Source organism: Mirounga leonina, unplaced genomic scaffold (assembly GCF_011800145.1).
Source record: "Mirounga leonina isolate KUSES-001 unplaced genomic scaffold, KU_Mleo_1.0 Mir_82, whole genome shotgun sequence".
Classification (NCBI taxonomy): domain Eukaryota; kingdom Metazoa; phylum Chordata; class Mammalia; order Carnivora; family Phocidae; genus Mirounga; species Mirounga leonina.
Genome location: NW_023270825.1, coordinates 21,601,622 through 21,623,722, shown reverse-complemented (window position 1 = coordinate 21,623,722; position 22,101 = coordinate 21,601,622). Strand labels below are relative to the sequence as shown.

The window sequence follows — 22,101 nt, the reverse complement described above, 5'->3', positions numbered from 1 at the left end:
GTTTCTCATAAATACTACTTTTGCTGTATCATTCACATTTTATAACACAGTGTTGCTATTATTCAGTTCTGTATATTTCATAATTTCTACTATAATTTATTTTCTGAACTTGAGTTGTTTAGAAGTTTACTTTGAAACTTCCAAAAGTCTATGGCTTATCTGGTTCTCTTTTTGAATCCCAGAGTTATAATCATGTCACTGAATTCTGGCCCATGGAAATGGACAGAAATAATATGTGCAAATCCTAGTTTCTACCAAAGGGAAGTTAAGTGCTCTCCTTCCTTTCTTTTGTCTTGTTACAAGGCAAATATAAGGGCTGGAGGCGGTACAGGCATCTCGGATTAGGAATGGGAAGCAGTATTTTGAGGACAGTGGAGGAAAGAGACAGAAGCAGCCTAGGTTTCTGACACCGTGTCTGCCACCGACACCACACATTTGGATTGTTACACAAGAGAGCAATTAATTTCTATCTTGCTTAACCCACTACTGCTTTTGGATTTCTCCGATAATTGAAGTCAGGCCTAACTTTACTATGAAGGTATGCGAATATCATATTAATGGAAAGGAAACTAAATATAGATTTGAGAGTTGACATGAAAAACTGAATTTACTTCTCCAAGCTGAACTGTCTTACATTCCTTTTAAACTTCCTCAAATGACTCTTACTGTACTGTCTCTATCGCCTCTTCACCCTTGACCTCCCACTTACTAAGTTCACTAATTCCCGTCTCTAAACAAGGGCATCCATTTACCCCTGCCTTTTTGGCACCAAGTGCCCAATCCCTAATTTTCCAACCACATTTCTAAAGTTGGATTATGTCCAACATGCACTGTCTCTATTCCTACGTGCAGTCTTTCACCGCTGCACTCTACCCTGCACAGAACTACGACATTTGCATTCCTACACACCACATTTACCAGCCACAAGCCCTGATTAGAAACCATTAATGGGGGTGCCTGGGTGGCTCAGTAGGTTAAGCATCTGCCTTTGGCTCAGGTCATGATCCCAGGCTCCTGGGATCGAGTCCCGCATCGGGCTCCCTGCTCAGTGGAGAGCCTGCTTCTCCCGCTCCCTCTGCCTGCTGCTCTGCCTTCTTGTGCTCTCTCTCTCTGTCAAATAAATAAATAAAATCTTTAAAAAAAAAAAAAAAGAAAGAGAAAAAGAAACTATTAATGGCTCCCCATTGGCTCTATGGCCTTGCTACCACTTTAACTCTCAGAGTTGTAGGTAATAGATAGCAATGCAAATGATTCTTGTTCATAGATATGCAAATAAATGTTGTCTGGGGAGGTTCAATTAATTCCCTTCCTTCACTTCGGAAGAAGCCAGTTTTGCATCTATTTTAAATTCACTTCAGCACTCTAGTGCCTACCTATGTGGTTCTTTGCTCCTTTAAGTCAGCTGTAACATTTTACTCATTCTCTCATTAATTAATGAGTTAAATAAACTCAGGTGTTATGACTTCATTTTATATTTGTGTAAGAGTCATGATTTCATAATTTTACTTTTTTGGAAAAATATTCTTTTAACAAACCTTTTTGTTCCTTACTATCTTCAGAGTTTGATTACAGTCCCAACATGGGATGCCTTCTCTGGCTCTTTCTGCCTGACACTACTGATTCTTTGCATTTCAGAGATGAATCTAATTTCCTCCATCATGTCCTCAAACTACAAAATCCATGGCTTTCCTAGAACCTAGACCATGATGACGTCTTATTTTACAACTTTTTTTCTTTGTAAGAGCTCCTACAAAACACGTTGTTTTTCATTCATGTGGCACAGTGTATTTTTATCTTACATCATTAATTTATTTACATGTAACGTCTCTCCTCAAAGTACAGGTTCCTTGAGAGAACTGATCACAGTTTTTCCTTTTCTCCTCTTCAGTGTCAACACAGCGCCAATAAATATCCACTGCTATGTCTCATCCATGGCCCATCAACTGGGGCTATCAATCTAGATTTTTTTCAGATAATTACTTAGCTTTATTTGGGGAATCAACCTGCCATATTTTGGCAGAAAGCTGGTTCCTTCCTAAAAAATTCACATTAAACTTTAATGAAAATCATAAGAGCTTTCATGAAACATCAAGTAAAGTACAATACTAATTAGAAAGGCTAGGGAAAAGAAATAAATTGATGTGCTTCTGGGGAATTTTTTTCCCTCAACTATTGAACTGGTTCTGTGTATACCTATATTCATAAGAACAGTCTTACGTGAGGGTCATATATGCACAGTTGGACCTTCATTCTTTCCTTCTACAAATGTTTACTGATTGTCCAATATATATCAGGAGTTTTTGACAGGCTCTGGGATGCATTTGCAAGTAAAATGTAATTTCTAATCCAAGAAGCTTACCTGCTAGTGAAGAAGGAGAGGGAAAAGTTGAGGAAGAGGGGGAGAAATAGACACACGATTGTGACCTAAGCATTTGGATCACTGGTGACAAGCCGTATCAAGGTGCTCATTATGATGAAAAGACCATCTTATTTTCATGTATTGTAACTATTGAAACTTTCACATCTCCTAACGAAACAATGAAATTTCAAACTTTTGCAGATTTGTATCACCATAACATATACCCTACATTCAACACTTTTTATGTTAATACCAACCCAACCAAATGTAGACCACCAACATTTTCTAGTTTAAGTGCTGAGTTAGTGAGAGAATAATAAATGATCTCGAGATTACTTTCAGCATATTTGATTTTATGAACTATAAAACACTTTACCAGTTGAATAGTCTACCAAGTGTATTAATCTGCTGCTTATAATGTCATATGAAGTCAAAGAACTTCATAATATTTGAGCATTAACATTATTACCAAGCATTTTCATTTTTATGGTTTTACTTATGATAATTATTTCAAATTAAAACCATCTTGAGAAAACTGCCACTGCAAAAAATCTCATCCATTTAATCAATTTTATTTTTCTCATGATGACTTTTTATTTTTACCTTTACTCCTAAAGGAACCCTTAGAATAAGGCACTTAAGATCATACTCCATAGTACTTTTAGTAAAGAGATTATGTAAATACAAAAGACTAAGAAATGCTAATAAAAGTTATAGGCTTTTGGTTGTTGTTGTATAATTTTCAGTTTTGCATGGCATACTGGCATAATTAAAATGATTAAATAAGAAATAATAAGCAATCACATAATGATAACCTAACATTTGTCTGGCCCTAAATATTTTCACATGTATTCTGTCTCTTAATTCTCACAACAACCTGACAAAGTTTAATTATTATCATTTTTACAGGTGAAGGAATCAAGAAACAAGTGATTTGCTGAATGTTGTATAAGTGGCATTTTGTATGCTGAACCCAAGTCCACAGACTCAAAATTTCTGTTTTTGTTCATACTTTTAAAAAGAGCATTTAATTCACAAGCCAAATCCTGTTGGCAAGACACTTCCTAAGGGTAAGTAAAATATATGTAGAAGAACACTAAACATTTTATTCACCTACAATGTCATCATACTGAAACTGAGAAGGTCAGTGTAATTTCCAAATGGCCCAGTTAAATCTAAGGAATAGATTATTTACCCATGAGGGTCTGGACACTGTCAATCAAAATCACTTGCTTACACAGGACTAAATGTGCTCCATTAGCATCTTTCCATTTCTCACACTCACAAAATAAATATTTTATTCTTTATTGGCCACATTGTTTAAAGATTTATTTTTTTCCTGTTCATTAAAAACATATAAAGAAAAAATAAAAATCACCACTAGTCCCAAGCCACTTTTAATATTTTGTGTGCTTGCTTTCTGAAAGTCTTTTTTAACACAAAATATTCAATATTTGCAACATACTCTCCATATGCCTGTATATTCTACTCCCCCCTCCCCTATATAACAGCATGGCAATATTTACTTTTGAAAAATATGACTTTTTATGGCTGAATAATCTTTCGTTGTAAGGTGGTACCATAATTTATTTTACCATTCTTCCAATTCACATGGGTTTTTATTACAAAAAGGTTTATTTATAAAAGGAATATAACGTTTTATAAAACTTGAAAAAATAGAGAAAGGAATGAAATCACAGTCCTAACTCTCATCTAACAAGTCACTTTTATGAGTTTTTCTCAGTCTCTTCTATTCTTTATTCATATGTCTATCATTACATGTTATCACTGAAGTACACATGATTTTATTTCTTTTTTCAGTTTGTTTTCTATTATAAGCCTTTTCCGTAACCACAGTGGTATGCTGGGTGGAAAAGTATACACTTTATCCAACCATTCAGTACTATATTGTCAAACAATAAGTTGTCTCCCCTTTCTTCCTAAAATCATTTAAAATAACTCATTTCACAATAAATATTGCAAGCATGTAGTCTTTACGTTCACGCACCTTATTCCCTAATGCTAGATTCCTGCAAGTAAGATTATTGAGAAAAAGGCTGACCAGCTTTTAACATTATTTGAGTACTGGTGAAAACCATGTACAAAAGGTATTGAGGTTGAATTTCTGAACTTCATATAAACAGCACCCCAATCTCAGCTTCTGATCAACCAGTCCTTTTAGCGATTGGGAAATACAGACACAAATATATAGGATATTGATTACATTTAAACTAATTACATTTTTCATAGATTAGTACATCTTGGTATCATCAGTCTTGAGAGAGCAGTGACCACTTAAATAGGCACATTTTTGTTTTTTCTTTTTTCACTTTAAAAATCTGTATCCACATACCTTTCAGGTATAGTTTAGCTTATTCTCCCCTTTGAATCCTTTGAATCTAGAAATGCCTTCTCGAACTGCTTCTTTTGGGGAGTGCTCTGAAATCCACCTCAGGACACAGCAGTAATTCTGACAGAAGGAGAAAGAAAATGCCCCAACTTACCGTTTCTAATGCATTTAGACGGTCCTGCAAATAAAGCATAATGCAGAATTATAAAAACAAAGCTATTAAAATCATTTCAAGTTCACTTAATTTTCAGATTTTCTACTTATCCTCTATTAGTAATAATGTTTTAAAAATCTCAAAAAATGAAAACTCCTACTCAGGATGATTTCTACAATAGAAGGAGTCATGAAAGAATCACTGTACTCCTCATCTCAGCTAGTGTTCGGACCGCAAGGTTTAATTTAACAGTAAATATCATAAACTCATATACAGTGACTAAATGGGATAAACCTTACGACTTTTGCATTGGTAAAATTATTTATCTACTTAAGGATTTATAAGTATTATATACATTTGAATATATGAGCAACTAGATGATAGTAGTGATATAAAAAAGGACGTTGGTACACATACCTGCACTCAGGTACACAGTATAAAGTGTGACTTGGAAAGTAAAGTTCATACATAACTTCATCAATTCAAATTAAGAAGTAATTTGTTAACTGAAACAAGGCAGGAAAAATAAATAAGAAAGATGTCACATGCAGGCAATCTTGAACCCAGATGGGCCTTCTCCATCTATAGTATCTTCGAAAGTTCTACAGACAATATTGCTACAAAGTTAAATGATTAGGTCAATGGTTGCATTCGCAAAGCGACAGCTGTATTCTCAACTCTTTTCAGAGCTGACAGCTATGTACAGGAAGTCTTTACCAATTAAAAGAGGCTGAATATGAGAGAAGAGAGTCTGAAGATTTAAGAAAATAGCCATCAAAAAACCCGAAATCTTGACATTTGCAACGATGTGGATGGAACCAGAGGGTATTATGCTGAGCGAAATAAGTCAATCAGAGAAAGACATGTATCATATGATCTCGCTGATATGAGGAATTCTTAATCTCAGGAAACAAACAGAGTTGCTGGAGTGGTGGGGGGTGGGAAGGATTGGGTGACTGGGTGATAGACATTGGGGAGGGTATGTGCTATGGTGAGCGCTGTGAATTGTGTAAGACTGATGAATCACAGACCTGTACCTCTGAAACAAATAATACATTATATGTTAAAAAAAAGATAGTAGGAAGGGAAAAATGAAGGGGGGGGAAGTCGGACAGGGAGATGAACCATGAGAGACTATGGACTCTGAGACACAAACTGAGCGTTCTAGAGGGGAGGGGGGTGGGGGGATGGGCTAGCCTGGTGATGGGTATTAAAGAGGGCACGTATTGAATGGAGCACTGGGTGTTATACGCAAACAATGAATCATGGAACACTACATCAAAAACTAATGATGTAATGTATGGTGATTAACATAACATAATAAAATAAAATTAAAAAAAACTTACACTAAAAATAAGAATTTTTCCCTTGATAGTAAGACAACTCCTTTAAGTAAGCTATATTTTGGATTTTTCCAGTATTCTAAAAGGACAAAATATCTGATTTATATATTCTGCCTTCTGGAATGTTCCAGCATCTTGAAATAAAAAATATCAATAAGAAAAAAGAAAACAGCCATCTTTTTTGGGAAGATCAAGGCCACTTTTCCTTCTTTTCTCTCATTTTAAGCAATGGGAGATGTGTGACATCTGGATTTCCTTTTCGTTTAATCAAATTAACTTTGCCTAAGAGGCAAAGTGGGGAACTGGTACAAAGAGCCACTCAGCTAAGATCTCTCAGTAAACCTACAGGGACCCAAGTGGACACGGACACTTAGGAGCAGCAAGAACTTGGCGCTCATGGCCGCACTCCCAGCCGCACTCCCAGCATTACCTAACACATACAGGCCTTGCCTTTGAGGACTTCCACAATCCGACCTCCCACCCTCAGACTGGGAAACTGAGTTGAACATTTCTACCCTTTAAACATTTGGTTATGTGGGTACAAGTGAAATGAATATATTATGCAAAATCAGCCCAAAGCAGACTGTTCTTAGCAATATAATCTGTTTAATTGCATTTTGTTGGCATACTTGAGAGAACTTCACCCTCGCCCCCATAATTTTCATGAAATAACTGCTGTTTTGTTGGTGACTTGTGTACTGTCACTTTTGAATGCTTCATAATAAATGCATATAATAATGCCTCAAGGGGGCTTTGATCTGTTGTTACCAGGCATCTTATTCACAGTCCATCTGGGACAAAACCATTCAGCAATGCTTTATCATCCTTTGCAGATTGAACAGAAGAACCTCATTAGATACCTTACAAAGACAGAAACAGCCTTTGGGCAGTATCACATTTATATGAACCATCTTGGAAGGCTCAAAATATTTACAGCCACTATTTGAGTCTTAAGTTTTCCCCATACCATATATTTATGAGCTCATATTATTTAGGATTAGCACATTTTAAAAGCAAACATATAACTAGTTTTAAAAGCACACATAAAGCTAGTTTGAAATCAGAGTTTTCATATGATGTCAAAACAATAGAATTTAATTAAATTTTGTCTGTCTTAATTCAGATCTCCGTGTCTGGCAAAGATAAACTGATATAATTTATGTATTAGTGTCTTCATTTTACTTGAATATTTGTTACAAGGCCTTAAAAGAAATACGCAGTCATGGACTGCATGTTCATATCCTCACAAAATTCATGGATTGAAACCCTAATCTCCAGCGCCATGGCATTTAGAGATGGGACCTCTGGTAGGTAATTAATTAGGTCATGAGGACAGAGCCTTGTCTTCATGGTGGGATCAGTGTCCTATAAGAAGAGACAGAATGTTTGCTTCTCCTTTTGCTCTCTGCCCTGTAAGGACATAATGAGAAAAGATGGCCATCTACAAGCCAGGAAGAAGGCCCTCACCAAGGACTGAATCTGCCAGCTCCTTGATCTTGGGACTCCTCAGCCTCCACAACTGCGAGAAATGTTTGTGGTTGTTTAAGCCACCCAGTCTGCGGTAATTTGGTGTAGCAATCCAAGCTAAGACATGTGCCTAGTCTTCAAGACTATGAACACAAATGGTCCAAGAAAACTCCATTTTGTTAAAATACAAAGATGAGGGGCGCCTGGGTGGCTCAGTCGTTGAGCATCTGCCTTCGGCTCAGGTCATGGTCCCGGGGTCCTGGGATCGAGCCCCACATCAGGCTCCCTATTCCTCGGGAAGCCTGCTTCTCCCTCTCCTACTCCCCCTGCTTGTGTTCCCTCTCTCGCTGTGTCTCTCTCTCTGTCAAATAAATAAATAAAATCTTTAAAAAAAAAAAAGAGCCTGTGTTCAGAGAGGCTGCTCAGGGAGTGCTTCTTCGAGGAGGTGACAAAGAACTGAGACCTGAAGAATGAGGAGCCAGTTAACTAGATGAAGGAAGGGAGGAGGAGCCATCTAGGCATAGGGAAAGGCTTGTGTGAACCATACACAAGGGGACTAAGACAGCGACATGAGAGCCAGAAAGAAGATGGCCAACAATTCCCACCCCAGAATCCAGGCTGATTTGGGCCCCCCAGGTCTCCCCCTGGGGGAGGAGTCCTCATCCGCAGCTCACACCTATGGTGGGGGAAAACCCCGGCCATGGTGGCGCACACACATTTCTGGCAAGGCCTGGGACTGCTAAACCCTGATGGGCTCACCCTCATAAAGCTATAAAACTCCAAAGGCCTCTTTCCAACAACCTTCAGAGGTTCCTACACCCAAAAATAAAGGAAGAGAGGAAATAAGGCAGGGGGGCCTTGCTTACGGTGGCACCATTTCCTGTCAGGATGGACTTCCCCAGCCTTTGGGAGGTGGCAAAATGCCCACACGGCAAATGAGCCTCAGCTTTGTTCCTATGCCTCAGAGCCCCGAATAAGAGAGCTCAGGTACGGGGCGCCTGGGTGGCTCAGTTGTTAAGCGTCTGCCTTCGGCTCAGGTCATGATCCCAGGGTCCTGGGATCGAGCCCCGCATCGGGCCCCCTGCTTGGTGGGAAGCCTGCTTCTCCCTCTCCCTCTGCCTGCCGCTCCTCCTGCTTGTGCTCTCTCTCTGTCAAATGAATAAATAAAATCTCTTTTTAAAAAAAATAAAGGGGCGCCTGGGTGGCTCAGTCATTAAGCGTCTGCCTTCAGCTCAGGTCATGATCCCAGGGTCCTGGGATTGACCCCGCATCGGGCTCCCTGCTCGGCGGGAGGCCTGCTTCTCCCTCTCTCACTCCCCCTGCTTGTGTTCCCTCTCTCGCTGTGTCTCTCTCTGTCAAATAAATAAATAAAATCTTTAAAAAATAATAAAAAATAAAATACAAAGATGAAGAAATGATTTACTTCAATGCAATTTACTTACGTCTTTTCATCTATAACCTACTTCATTCCAAATTGGTAGGGAGATAGCTTTCTATGAAAAATGTAATATGTTACCAAAATGAGAAAATTAGGGCAACAGGCAATTCAGTTCATTAACCTGAATTTCAATAATTCCATTTGCCAATCAGTGGCAGCTAACAGAAGACCAGCCATCACTGCCAATTAGTGAGTTTCGTCTAAACTGTGCAGTTGTTTGGTCTTAATTGTAGGCTATCAGTAAAAAGAAAGTACTCCTGATCTTTATGGACTTACTAACTTGCTTTTAAAAGTTAAGAAATGCTTTGAAAATGTAAATGGCTGACTTCTTTTTTGGCAGGTAAGGTTAGCTGTTATAATTCTTTATATATAAAAGAATTAGGCTACTGCAAATATTTATTCTCAAACAAGCTATGTCCACACTTCCTTTCTGGTTCTTCTTACTAAAATAGAGGTAACTTAAGCCAATACTGCGGCACTGACACAGTCTGTGAAACAAACGCCAGGATATGTCCTAGAATGAACACATAAGTACAGCACAGTAAATTCTATGCTTCTTCACCTCTCCCCCTCTCACCAGAAGTGCACAGTGTTTTGTGGTTGTTGTTGTTTAATTTCCAATTCTCATTTCAACAGATTTTATCTTCAAGATCAACCTGAAGGTTCAACACTCGCCCCCTCCCCCACCATGAACACACACTCCCACACTTGGATCCTGAAAAGTATTGGGACATTCAAAGGGGGGTTAGAAGGTAGGAGGAGCCAAGAGGGAAGACAGCCTCCAGAAAGAGCCAAGATGACTTAAGAGTCCTGCTACTTCAGGTGGTTTTAATACATCAGTCGTTCTTATTTTTGTAGTCAGGGACTTTGAGAGCCTGATGAAACTTGATCTTCTCCCCAGGAAAATGTACATTATCCACAACATACACACAATTCTGCATACACTTTTAGGATAACTGTAGACTCTCAGAGGCCTTCAAGTCCTTTTATCCCCAACAAAAACACTTGAAATAAGATGTAAGAATATTATACAAATAAATCATTTTATTAAGTTAAATCTATTGATTTCTCCTATGTGAAGTATTTCTGGATAAATAACACCAATAACAAAGAAAGAAATAATTGGGAGAGGAAGGTTAAACAAAATCAAAGGAAAAATACCTTCAATGTTTTGAAGAAAAAAGTTCTTGGGGGGAAAAATCCCATTTTGTTGCTATTGATTTTTTGTGACTATTCTTTCATTCTATCCAAGGAGCGGAACAGCCTAAGAAACACCTAAAATGGCAACAATTATTGAATGTTTACTCTAAAAGATTATACATGTAGTCACTGTATAGCCATTGAGTTCCAAATAAAGTGCTAGTTATTCTTTATAATGTGAGTATTACACACAATTTCTGAGTGTCAATAATGCTGCTAGATAACACACTGTAATTCATTTGGGCTTGGCAGATCAAGAAGGGAGAGGCATATTTTAGAAGAGGTCTATAGCATACATACTATGAAAAGATGTATATTAACTTTTTATGAGCAGGTTAGTAACCTGCCTTGAGCTGTATATATGCCTTTTCTGCCTGATCACAGTGGTTTGTACATTGGAATTTATGACTGAACCAAGGCAAATTCATTAGCATCACTGGAGATGGGCAAATATTTGTAGGCTAAGTTAGAAAATGAGTGCTATATGGAGCGCTGGTATCTGAATCCCTGATCATTAACAGTTTGATTTAGCAAAGCCAATCAATCATCCACCCCACCTAAGAGATGAATTAGAGGCCTTGTAAGTCTAAATAATCAGAGTTTTGCCTCTGGTAGTATAGCTGAACAGGCCTAGTGACTTTATCACAATTATACAGCATTTTCCAAGAATGCTTTACATATATCCATTGACAAATGAAAATGCACAATACTGGTATAAGAATATACCAAGAGTCTCTCACTCTTCCAAGTCTAAGGATCTTTAAGAGTATAGAATAATTCTGAAAACTTCTCTGGAACTGAAAGACCATGATGGACAAATAATTTTCAAAAACAAAGACCGACAATGGGGACTCCCTCCATTACTGTTCCAAAAGCAAAAAGCCTCTCTTCTGAAGGAAAAATCCACTTGGCTTCAACCAGAGATACCACTGTGTGGCATTTTTCCTGTCAATGTTAATTCTGTTTAATCAATACTCACACTTTACTTGCTACTTCCTATATAAGTGATAAAAAATGAAAAAAAAATGTGCATTTTTTTCTTTATGAATTTCTACAAGGCAATCCATTACATTTAAGACATTGTCCACCATTTTTTAATAATTAAAAGAGCTCAAAACAATTCCAAGTATATTCTTTTCTAAAATTCAAGATATTAAAATGAAAGAAAAAGAAAAGGCCTTTGAGTCATCACAAAAAAATGAATGTTCTACATAGTGATTTAAAATAAATTAAAATAAAGAGCTAAAAACTGCAAACCACCTTAATGTTGCAACACCAAAAAAAGTTTTAAAATACAGCCTAAGTTGACTTTGAATATACCAAACGAATCAATGATCTATAAGTAAAATCCCACGTTATCTACTAAAAGTCAGACAAAATTACTCTACACTTAAGACAAACCAGAACGAGTGGCCTGAGAGCAGCATGCAGTGGTTTCCCAACCAGGCAGATTTCATTTCACCCATCACTGGATACCTGTAGTCTGCCCTTGTTCATTCATTTCACTAGCTGCTTAAGCGTCCTTTTCAAATAATCTACTACAGGATCCAAAGTAACAACACAGAAATACTGAAAAGAAAACCACAGCAAGGCATCAAGATTTTGTCTAGAAAGTTGTCAATAATAAAACTGAATGGGAAAAAATCAGAGAGAAAGACAAACCATGCAAGACTCTGGACTCTGAAGGTCACAGAAGGGAGAAGAGTGGGGGAATGGGGTGACTGGGTGATGGGTATTAAGGAGGGCACGTGTTGGGATGAGCACTGGGTGTTATATGCAACTGATGAATCGTTGAACACTACAACAAAAACTTGCGATGTACTATATGCTGGCTAAATGAACATAATAATAATAAAAAAAGAAAGATGTCAATAACCCTCCTCAGTCCAACTCCCCAACACTGACTTATCAAGAAAAGCCAGTTTAAAGGGATGTATCATTTCCTAGCCTAGAGGGAGTGCCCAGTAACACCCCTTGTTACCTGCTTTTCACTCAGGGTGTGGCAAATCCCTGATAGAATCAGAATCAGAAGGAGGATTTAGGAACAGAGTCAAAATATGTGCTCCACATTTCTGCTCTGTTCTTTCATCCACTACCACTGTCGTGACCAGTCTGACACAGCCAGCTGTTCTTCTAGGGTTCCTCAGCAACACTGCCAGGTGGCATTGTGGGTTTGCAGTCTTGTTGTGAGGCGATCACCAACCCTTCTACTCTGACACTGTCTGTGTCGCTGTTTGACCTTGTTCAGAGAAGTCTGAGATTACACTTGCCCGCAAGTGGGATGTGTGCATGTGTTTGTTGGGGCGGGGGTGGGGCAGGAAAGATGGAGAGAAAGATAGGGAAATGGGGCTCTGTTGGTTTGTTTCAACAGATTTCACACTGGAAAATGCAGCCTGAGAGGCAAAGTAGGATTTTGCTTGAAATCCCTGTAAACACTTCCAGTCAACTGTGTAAAACTAAAACCAAAAAAATCTCACATTTACCCTTTATGTTTCAGACAACGGAGCAAAGCAATGAGGTTTCTTTTTTTCCCCCACTTTAAAATGAAGAATCATATTAAGATTCTTCTTTAATGCACAATGTAATTGGTGCATACGTGCCTAGACTAGGATAAGACTACAAACCAAATGAACCTTCTTTCTCCCAGAACTGCTCAATTCCACGGTAAGCCTGCTGTTAACAGGTAACAAGAATTCAGTGAATGACATCTGGACTGGGGAACAACTAAAAATTATTTGCAGATACCATAAAGGCTATGATGGTGGTTAGGGGCAATGCAAATGACAACCAATGTAATTGCAAAGACTGACCGTCCCCAAAAACAGATGCAGGCACAGTAGCTGAATAGTTGGGGGAGAAAGCCAACGACCCAGGAACCAACATACTATATATTTTCCCCCCAAGGATTTACATTTTAAAAAATAAAGTACATGTCTCCAGTGGTGAGGTTAGTCATATATCAGCTGAATATGCTCTGAACTCATATGCAAATTACAGTGCAGCAGCGATTATGGCATAATTTATGAGTAGGTTTGTGTCATGGAGAATTTGTGGAAAACAACTGGATATGTTTTTTTCAGGGTGTGTATCTGACTGTCACCAAACACAGCTGGCCTAATGAGACGCCCTGAGGCTGACATCTCCTCTGAATCCCTCAAGGACACACATCTTCCAGACTTGTAGGTGAAGAATATTCACAGAGAAACCCACATAACCATGGAACACACTGTCCCAAGCTCCTTCTTCCTGAATATTTGAATCGCAGCACTTTGTTGTTGACTATCATGCATGTCACAAGCTGAGTCATTAAATGGTACGAGCAAACAGTCCACTTTGGGAGTTAAACTGCTTACCTTTGAGCAATTCCAATAATGCACATCTCAATTTACATGCAGTTATTTACTCAAGTGTTTTCAGGAATTAAAGCACAAAGAACAAGTTTTAGAGGCTCTCTCACCCTCATTCCCACATTCCTTCTGTGGGCTTCTGTATAGTTACCTCTCACTGTTCTATACTAAAGAGACAGACTGTTGATAAGGATAATCAGACATAAGCAGATGGTTTTAAAATAATATATTTGGCTGACACGAGTTAGGTTTTTCTTGTCTCCTCTTCAGTTTGACTAAGATGAAAACTATTATTAATCTCCATTTCCTGATATAAAAGCATAGGTGGGAAGGGAAAGATAGTTAAAGGATTTAAAACTAACCTCAGATTATCAGTACTCTGACCATCAGTGGTGCACTATTCTTAGTATCCAAGAAAACCAAGGAAAAGTCCCAACAACTTAGTTTCTACTTATACTGCTGAGATACATACCTGAAGGCTGACTTATCCTATATGTCCTAAAATTAAGCAGACGTGGTTTGACTATTTAGTTCCAAATATCCTAAATTTTCCTACCCATGAAATACTTAACTGATTTTTCTTCAAATTGAGCTTCATTCTGATTTTTCATTGCAGTCTGACTAGCATCTTCCCAAGGTGGAATTTTAAACAGTTGCTTTGGCTGTTTAAGAGAGATGTGAGTAAAGAAAAAAGTTGGAAAGCTCTATTGTCTTAAAATATTTGAAAGCACTATAAATAGTCATAGCTATAAAATAACACTAATAGGACTACAATAATTTCTACTAAATTTTTAATTTCTGCATTTAGAAAATGATATCACACTGTGCTCTTAAAATGACTTCCCCAAATAATTCCTTACCCAACCTAAAACACACAAATTGTAGGGAAATCATTACTTGAAATTTTAAACATTTTATTCTTCAGGATTATAGAGCTAAAATTCTTCAGGATTATAGAGCTAAAGTATTCTCAAACTGTCTGGCTTTCAAACATCCTTAGAAGTAACTAATCCTAAATTCCAAAGTCTATGATGCAAAGGAATAAATAAGGTGGGAGCTTGCTAATGGATACGCCTGGGCAGTTTTAACCAGTCATGAAAGCTACTTTTAACACTCACAACCTTACTTGTGGATAATACAGCACTGATGTAATGTGCTTTTAGGAGTTCAGGAAGGTCTGATTAACTCAAAACTATGCTTTCCTTCCATTTGCAAAATTATTAAAAATTCTACCAATAGAAATGTATTCTTTGCCTCCTCCCACTCCAGTTCATCTTTTCGAAGGCAAACAGTCATGGGATAGAAAACCATTAAACTAGTTCATTCTAGGGCAGGGGGTCAGCAAAGTAGGACACTAAGCCATTCTAACCTGCCCCTTGTTTTTATAGGCTCACGAGCTAAAAATGGTTTTTATACTTTTATTTGGCTAAAGAAAAATCAAAGAAAAATATTTTATGACACATGAAAATTACATGGAATTCAAATTTCAGTTTCCCTAAATAATTTTTATTGGAACACAGCCCACTCATTTCTTTACATATTGTCTATGGCTGCTTTCAGTCTGTAGTGGAAGAGGTGAGTCATTGGGAGACAGCATATAGCCTGTAAAACCGAAAATATTTAGAATCTGGCCCTTTACAAAAAGTTTGGCAACCTTCAGTTCTAAGGTGTTAGCAGCCTATAGGAATTACTTCCTGCCTCACAGACGGAGGTCACTCTACAGCAAAACAACCCCTGTCAGTTTCTGGAAGGAGCCTATAAGGTGAAACACACTGACCAGGGGAAAGAAAAGACAACAGGAACCAGAAAATTTTTACCCAACTTTTAAACTTTAAAATAACATCAGAAAGTTGTATATGCATAAATACATATATCCAGAATATAAATCATTCCTCAGGGTATAAAAGTTTCTTTTTTTTTTTTTGTCCTTTATTCCTTTTATCCATCATTTTTTTCTTTCCTTCCAATGTCTTTCCTCCCTCCCACCTTCCGTCCCTTCCACTCACTTATTCATTTAATTAATTCATCCATTCGTTCACATTTATTAAGGCAGACACTTTGTTGGGCATTGGGTACACAGTTATCAACAAGGAAGATAAGGTCTCTCTGCCTTCATGGAGTTTACATTCCAAAGGAGAAGACACATAAATAAGATACTCAAAAAACCGTGATGGGGGTGAGGGCAGAGATTTACTTTAGACAGGTTGGTCAGGTTAAGTTCCCACAAAGAGGTGACATTTGAGCTGAAACTCAAAGGATGAAAATGAGCCATCACTGAAAGAGCTAAGGGAAAAGCATTACAGAGAGAGGAAGTAGCAAATGCAAAGGTCCTGGGACAGGGAAAGGGTTTGCTTAATTTCAGGAATAAAAGGGAGAATGGTATGTGTGTTGTGGCTGTTAATAAAAACATCCTTTTAAAATACCAGTATCATAAAACTCAACACTATTTATTAAAAGCTTATTATTTGCTGAAAATATGTTTTCATTTAATGCTCCCCCGAACTCTCAACAGGTGAATATTATTAATTTCATTCATTTTATAGTCCGAGAAATAGACTCAAAGATATTAAATGTGTTGAATTCCACATTGTGATTGGGTTTAGACTGTAATCCAGGTCCACATGACTCAAAGGAATCTATACTTTCAAAAACAAATTAAAATTCACGTTAAAAAAACTATGTATGGGCACCTGGGTGGCTCAGTCGTTAAGCGTCTGCCTTCGGCTCACGTCATGATCCCAGGGTCCTGGGATCGAGCCCCACATCGGGCTCCCTGCTCTGCGGGAAGCCTGCTTCTCCCTCTCCCACTCCCCCTGCTTGTGTTCCTGCTCTCGCTGTCTCTCTCTCTGTCAAATAAATAAATAAAATCTTCAAAAAAAAAAAACTATGTATATATTTATATATTTATCTATACAAACGATACCTTTTTTATTACCACTAGGGCTATACTTTGTGTGTGGTGGAGGTTAGTGTTTACACTGGAAAACTGTTTCAGAGCCTCTTTCTCAAAATTACACATGCCAGAACAGCATTCCAGAAACTTATTTTTAACAGATGTCAGGTGACAGTATGACAAAACACATACTATACCACAATAAAATTTCATGTTCAAATAAAAACCATTATTTGTACACATTCTTATAGTCATTTACCATATAATCAAAGGGATTATGTTTTTGCCATATGCCTTTCTTAAGTAAGTTGCAACTGCTTCTGACTTCTGGGTCTGGCATTAGGCCAGCTAAAGCACATACAGCCAACACCAATGGGGAAATATCAGAAAAAAAGAATAAAGAAAAGCATAGATCCAAACTTAATTAGCTGTGATGCTATACAGCAAACTGGCACCTCTATTGTGCTCATCTCCCAAGTCTTTCAGGTCTGGGCTGTGCGAGTTAGATTCATTACTGAGCTCATAAATGGCCTCTCCCCCCACCCCTGCTTTACTGGTGACAAATTTATTAGTTCTTTTCTAACAGTGAAATGAGAACTAGGGATTTCAATTACACTCAGAATGTAGTAAAGGCATGGAATCTCTTGTAGGTAATATTTTTCTATTCCATTTTATGAGCAAATATAGAAGTACTGTTAATAGACATTAAATGTTATTTATTAGCATGTTAATAAGCCTTCACACTTTTAAAAGTAAACATTAAACTTCTAACAAATTACATTTAGAAGAGTAAGTGTAATGCAGATACTCTGGAAAGGGAATGCACTTCAGAATCAGTTTTTAAAAACCCATATCATCACTGATTATGCTAAAAAGACAAAGATAGGAGGAGATGCTTATTACTCATTCTTTCAGCTCATTTTAGTTTTATCACTTTTTGCACAATTTAAAATTTATGCAAACATTTTCAATGTTGCCTTTAATTTTTGCCAGAATATTTTGAACCTGGTTTAAAACTGAAATTGAAGAAGTCCAAGGAGGGCTTTAATAACAACTTTCTTTGGTCTGTTTATTTAAAACATGATGAATAAGCAAAAAGAAAAGGTGCAGAATGGAAAAAGAAAAATGAGCCCTTCTCCTTCCTAGAAGTGTTTGAGATTACTGGATTGTTCATAATCTTGCACCAGGAATTAAAAATCTTCCCCACATGCCAATAGCCAACCCACACACACACACCCAGTTGCCATGTATATGTAAGCTTAGAGCTAAGGGTTTGTAAATAGTTTTAAAGTTAATAGAAAAGCAGTGAGGACTTTCATTAATATTAGTCCCCAGTATTGCCTGATTTACTTAAGGCACTTTCAACAAATCATTTAGCTTCTTATAGTATTTTTCTTGAGAAGGTAAGGGGTGAGTTAGTATTTTACCACACTAAATAAATACTTAAATATTTGTAAATATGTTTTCTAATGAATCATTCTCCTAGAAAAAAAAAAAAGAGATGGAAGAAATTCAAAGAAGGATAGGCCAAGAACCCAAAGAAACAAAAAAAGTGTGGAAATTCTTTTCTCCATAAGCTCTGGAGACATTTAAGTACAAGAGTACAAAAGACAGGCAGATTCTAGTATAAGTACTAGCCCGGCCAACTGCTGGCTGAATGAGCTATGAGCCTCCTTTATCTGTAAAATGAAAATAACAGTATTTATCTTGTAGAAATGGTGCAAGGCATCGATGACATAGATTTATAAGTGTTGGCACAGTGTTTGACACAAAAGCATTGTCTGGCACCATTAAGATCATTCGTTAACCAGCCAGGGGGTGATATTTTCTTCTCCTTTGATGCACAGACCATCACCCTTTGGGATCGATTTAGCAGAATCTTGACAGGAACTAACAAGTACTAAATCAGTACTTGTTAATAATTGAAACATAGTATTAGTGAGTTTTTAAGATCCCAGTCTGGGGAAATCCTCTCCAGTGATTCTTTACCTTCTGGAAAATCTTCCAGAGATGGGGGTGGGAGATGGCCCTAGAAGGGAGAACTACAGTTTCTTTCAATGATCTTCTATTAATACTTGGAACCTCAGAGATTTGTTTTTACAGTCAATGTAAACGGTTTCAACCAGAAATGTATTATTGTTGAGCATCTGTTCCCAAATCTGTTGCACACTATAGTCATCCCTTAGAATATTGTTTTCACAACTGTCATTGTCATCAGGAGACAGAAGACAAGATGGAGAATGGGGCGTTATGGCCTGAATGTTTGTGTCCCTCCCTCCAAAATTAACAGGTTGAAATCCTAATCCCCAAAGTGATATCAGGAGATGGGGCCTTTAGCAGATGATTGGTCACAAGGACAGATCCATCATGAATGAGATGGTGCCCTTAGAAAAGATTTAAGAGTGTTCTATCTGCTTTTCTCCTGCTATGACCCAGGAAGTAGGCCAGATACTGAAGGCAGGTACTGAATCTGCCTTGATCTTAGACTTTCCTAGTCTCTAGAACTGGGAGAAATAAATGTTTCTAGTTTAAGCCACTCAGTAAACGGTAGTTTTGTTATAGCAGCCCAAACGGAAGACACACGATTATTTATCCAAAGTGTGAGGCCTATCCAGGGGTGTGGCTGAGAAGAATAAGCAGATACACATAAAGGAAAGTGGTCTTGAAGTGATTACTTAAATTGCGACCCAAATGAAATTGCCCCGAACTGTAAGGTGACAGTTGACTCTGGAAATGTGGCAAAAACTCCCAGACAAGCTCAACACTGCAAAACATCATAACATACTTAGATGGTTTTCATTTTTCACGAGAAAACATAAGCTGTTCTTTCATCAGCCCCAGTGCTCATGGAGCCCAGAATTTAGACTCTGACAAAGGCACTAAGGGATATTTTATGGAAGTGTTGCTTTTCATGGAGTCAACTGCAAAGGGGTTAGTATATGGAGACAAATAAATTCCCCCCTGGGCGCCTGGGTGGCTCAGTTGGTTAAGCGACTGCCTTTGGCTCAGGTCATGATCCTGGAGTCCCGGGATCGAGTCCCGCATCGGGCTCCCTGCTCGGCAGGGAGTCTGCTTCTCCCTCTGACCCTCCTCCCTCTCATGCTCTCTGTCTCTCATTCTCTCTGTCTCAAATAAATAAATAAAAATCTTTATAAAAAAAAATAAAAATAAATTCCCCCCTTGTGGGAATAATTTACAAAATTTATAACACACACTTGGCTCATCTACTCTACCAAGTTTTTAGAAAACTTTGTCACAGAGTAAAATTTGGGCACTTGAACTCAAAAATTACACTTTATATTTGCATTTTTAAAATGTTTCCAAAGGGTGTCTATCTTTTTTTTTTTTTTTAGAGGCTTTTTTAGACACTTGACTCAAAGGAGACTGCTGAATCCTGAAGACTCATGCTTTGCATCTCTGGATAAACAGAACCAGCCACATATTCATATTTCTTTTATCCTCCAAGGAAAATGATCTAGTCACTCAACATCCATACATTCAGACAGAGACTGAAGTGACTACTTCACTTTCAGGGTCTTCTACTTTCCAGTTTTATTGCCATAAATTTGGAACTAAAATTAAGTTGCCAATTTTAGGTAAAATAGAGTGATAAAATTTAATGGTCATTAAAATTTCAAGTGGAATCGATTTTACTGAGCTTGGTTCCCTGTTCCCCTGAGGCCTCTTGACGTAGTAAATGGAAGTGTGCAAATCTAATTGGCTGAGACCCTGCTTGACCCTAATACAGACTGCTAATGTTTTATTTCTGTGGAGACCTCATACTGAATTTAAGCTTGGTAAGCTTCTTTACCTTTTGAGAAAATAAAGAGATTTTAATGGGCCATTAAGTCAGCTAGTCCTCAAAGTGGCCAGTGTTGCCCAATACTCCATCCCCCATAATCACCCACGTTTTGCTTGGTTTATGTCATTGCTTACAACAGTTATTATTTTTTTTATCATACATCAGAAAAAGAAAGAGAGACATATAGTGATTTGCCTACATTCTTGCCTCTTGGGAAGAATACGTAGGTATGCGTTATGTTTGATTTCTAGAATTACGGAAGTTGCATTTTAACTCTCATGGGTCACCCTAGAGAGGAGCAGGATACTGCATTTACCTTCTAGTTTAATAAACAGTTCAATCATAATTTGCTAATTTAATTATTATTAAGTCGGGACTTCTAAAAATGTTCCTTAGTATCTCCCAAGCAAATCAGAATTTCTGGGGCAATTTAAGAATTGCTTTAATGAATCCTTCAGTTCTTCTAGAGAACCAGTGTTAGAACACAGCATCCGATTTCACCCTTACTTTCCCTTCTAAGTTAACTCAGGGATTCTTAGCAGCCCCATCTTTGCATTTGTACCTATAATCTCTAAAATCCCCAAATCACTACGTGGTTTGAAAATACAGGCTCTGGGCATTCTACAGTTAGAAGAAGAAGAAATGATTGACAGCAAAATTACGGAAATTATCCAGTTGGTCTCTTACTAGCCCAGCTTATCACGTGGTTGTTTAGCAGGAGGACTGGCCATCTATGGGTACTACTGAGATGTTAATGCACGATGCTGCTAGCCTCAACAAGGGCAATCTTTTTACCCATGTCAGCTTTTTGTCTTTGGTGTTTTTCTTGCCCAGTTTTGTTTCCAACAATGTATCTGCCAACTTTACACTGGAATTCTTTTTTGTAGTATAATACCCCTATATTAATATTTATTAGACTTCCAAAAGAACTAAGAAATTCGCGTTCTATTTTTCCCTCAAACACCATGCTGTCATAGGTTACTCCATAAGTAGCTGAAATGAAGTAATGACAGAGGAAAATATTATCTTCTCCTTCCGCTCACGTCAAATGCTTTTGCCTGAGCACTACTGAGGCGACAAAAACAAAATCAAACACCTGCCCTCACTCCCAAAACATTTCTAAAAAAATAAATCAAGTCCTTCAAATGGAAGATTCCAGAAGCTACTCGGGAGAGAAATTAAATATAATTATGGGTTATCTGAAAAACAGCGTGTCAGTAATGCCACTTCAATATCCTTCAAAGGTATATATATATATATATGTAACTTCTGGAATGTCTCAAAAAAATTATATTACTTAAAAAAAAACCCACAAACCCAATGTTTTTAATTAAATGAAGGATTTAGTTCATTTCTAATGAAAATACTGATAATGAAGAAAGTGTCCAGAAACACTGGTGACATTTATAGATCCTACAACTAAAATGTTTCCTTTTTCTTCTTAAATAATGAGACTGATGTTCAAATTCAACCCATATAATCAATTTCATTATTGCCACAATGTACCTTTTTTTCACTGTTTCATTACATTTAGTAGCTATCCAAAGATGTAGCATAATCCTTTAGCATAATCTGGCCAAAATCTGAATTTAAAATCATGGTTGCCCATGAAAGGAGCAAGGAGGGTCAGACAGAGGGAGAGGGTGACTCTGGGAGGGCACAGGGACATTTACCACTTTATCCCAGTATGCAGCACCATGTCTGGTGTGCAGTAGGTGCAAACAAACAGTGTGTAGAATTAATATTTA

At 37.6% G+C, this 22,101-nt stretch overlaps 1 protein-coding gene and 1 long non-coding RNA gene across 7 annotated transcripts in view; one reads left to right on the top strand and one right to left on the bottom strand.

The window, feature by feature from the left end:
• The window catches only part of LOC118002571, a 76,249-nt gene extending 72,895 nt beyond the window's left edge, over nt 1–3,354 (top strand). For all 6 annotated transcript variants that reach the window (XR_004677067.1, XR_004677064.1, XR_004677068.1 and 3 more), the window contains one exon: nt 3,269–3,354. This is a non-coding gene — a long non-coding RNA (uncharacterized LOC118002571). The remainder of the gene's footprint in view (nt 1–3,268) is intronic.
• The window catches only part of CEP128 (centrosomal protein 128), a 394,017-nt gene that overhangs the window by 48,640 nt on the left and 323,276 nt on the right, over nt 1–22,101 (bottom strand). The window contains exons 23-24 of the mRNA XM_034993083.1: nt 14,231–14,320; nt 4,864–4,887 (exon numbers count right to left, since the gene is read on the bottom strand). Coding sequence (XP_034848974.1) covers nt 4,864–4,887; nt 14,231–14,320 — 114 coding nt within the window. The remainder of the gene's footprint in view (nt 1–4,863; nt 4,888–14,230; nt 14,321–22,101) is intronic.